This window comes from Buceros rhinoceros, unplaced genomic scaffold (genome assembly GCF_000710305.1).
Source record: "Buceros rhinoceros silvestris isolate BGI_N320 unplaced genomic scaffold, ASM71030v1 scaffold46897, whole genome shotgun sequence".
NCBI lineage: Eukaryota > Metazoa > Chordata > Aves > Bucerotiformes > Bucerotidae > Buceros > Buceros rhinoceros.
The window spans coordinates 6,084-8,357 of NW_010424814.1; the positions used below are offsets into that span (position 1 = coordinate 6,084).

General features: G+C 39.3%; 1 protein-coding gene across 1 annotated transcript in view; it reads left to right on the forward strand.

Annotated features, from left to right (window-relative positions):
* Nucleotides 1-2,274, forward strand: part of ZBTB41 (zinc finger and BTB domain containing 41) — a 13,846-nt gene that overhangs the window by 5,696 nt on the left and 5,876 nt on the right. Inside the window, exons 4-5 of the mRNA XM_010140899.1 lie at nt 365-512; nt 1,203-1,332. Of these exons, the coding sequence (XP_010139201.1) occupies nt 365-512; nt 1,203-1,332 (278 nt within the window). The remainder of the gene's footprint in view (nt 1-364; nt 513-1,202; nt 1,333-2,274) is intronic.

Genomic DNA, 2,274 nt, shown 5'->3' on the forward strand with positions numbered 1-2,274 from the left:
TGAGTTACTCTGTTGAAAGATCCTAGAAGAGCCTGGGAAGTGCTGGAGTAACTACGAAGAAGAGCGGAGAGGGGTGGGGTGGTGTGTGTGTGGAATAGGTCTGCAGGAGTTGCCATTAGTTTGATTTCAGCTGCCATGGATTGGCATCCTAATTTATATAGTGCAATCCACTAGAGTTTATGTAGAACACAGATTTTTTTGATGCTGACCGCAAAGCTTTACAAGTTGGGATAGGATATGCTTTTGAAGAATACATGTTTAGTCTTACATTGCTGCAGACAGCAGATGAACTGACCTGTTAAGAGTTTATGAATATATCAGTTTATAACTGATGTGTTTTTGACAAAGGGTATTATCATTTTAGATTTGCAAGAAATCTTTCACTCGAAGACCTCATTTAGAAGAGCATATGATCCTTCACTCTCAGGATAAGCCCTTTAAGTGTACCTACTGTGAAGAGCACTTCAAGTCCCGATTTGCAAGACTGAAACATCAAGAAAAGTTCCATCTCGGTATAGAAAACTCCTTCCAACATGTAAACAATAGATTTAGAGTAAAATCTTCCTCCACCATCGTATGTTCTGATGACTCTGGTTTCCACCCCACCTTCTTTTCCAGTTTTCTCTTTTGCAGTTTTGTGGGGGAGTTGTGATGTTGTTTGCTTTTTTACTTTTCTGTTCAGCTGTATTTTGGAGGCGTTGTATTCTATCTAAAAAAATGCAAAATTTTGGGTGGGAAGAAGAATTAAGGTTAGTTTTGTTTTAAAAACATGAAAAATTTTTTGCGTGGAATGGGTTCTCAACTATGGACTCAGATTCTTCCTGAAGTTTTCTGAAGACCTTTTTCTTTCATCCTGAAGTATTCCAAATACTTTTTTATTACTACTAATTATTTCTGCCTAGCAGAAAATAGATTGATGATTGCAATGGGAATATGGTTTTTCAAACAGTCTAAGTGGGCTTAATTATTTTTGGGTACTAATTCTAAATTTTGCTTTACCGTTACGAAATTTGCCGAAATACCCTGTATTAGAAATCACTTACCTGAGCAGAAAGTGCACATGGTCTCATTAACTTGTGCTGACTGTACTAAAGGTTAATCATTAGTTAGACAAAACTTTTGCTTTCACAAGTAACCAGTCTGTGCATCCCATTTGGTTTAACTGACAATTAATAATACTATGTGTGTCTGTCTCCTTGTAGGGCCTTTCCCTTGTGATATTTGTGGCCGCCAATTTAATGACACAGGAAATCTGAAACGCCATATAGAATGTACCCATGGAGGAAAGAGAAAATGGACATGTTTCATCTGTGGAAAATCTGTTAGGGAACGGTAAGGAGTTGTGTGACTGCTGGAACTTCAGCAGAACAGTGACATATTTAGCATGCATTGTTTGGTTCTGAATATGTTTAACTTTGAGTTGAGACCATTTCGGAGGACTAGCATATTAAAAGGTAGTATCAGAGCCACAGGTAGCATGTGATTTTCTGATGACTTCTAAAATTAGAGTGACAACTGTAGGTAGGTAGTTATGAGGTGGAAATATATTAAGAAAGTCTTACATCTAATTCACTTCACTTGGGGTTCCTGTGTTGTGCAAAAACATCTTGCATTTGTTTGGGAAGGAGTTTTTTGCCATAGATATTTTGGTAAATATATTGGTGAGGACAGGAAGATCAGGAACACTGGTGAGAAAGACTAAGAAGAAATTGAACTTCTACAAACACATTTAATGGAAGATGGAACAGTACTGTTACCTTGACTTACGGAAAACCAGAACTCCACAACCTTTAGAGTTGTAAAGTAGGTGAGTGCACTGGATGCACAACAAGGCCTGGCTCCTTTCCAGAATTAGTGCACACCAGCCAGTTGCTGACGCCTCTTTTTGTGATCATAGTATATGCATATTTATGAGATTTCATCACACGCCTATACATGTGTATGACAATCCCTGCCTTGCATGCAAATGTTCATTTCCATCCGTCCCCGCCTCTTCACGCAAGCGCACTGCACCCTGGTGGGCTTCTCTGGTGGTCGCAGGGATAAAGTAACTTTTCACCCTGCTCCTACTGCGCATGTTCTGTTCCTTTGGGCATTGCGCCAGACCATGATACCAGTTTCATCCAGACCTCATCTGTCTCGGTGGTTCCTCGCGCCAGAATTTTGTAAGGGTCCTTGATCTTTTGAGCAAGAGCTTCCCAGTTGTTTACAGCTCTAAGTAACATCTGGTTTCTTTTGAAGGAGAGAAAAAAAATAGAAGACAAAACAAACAAA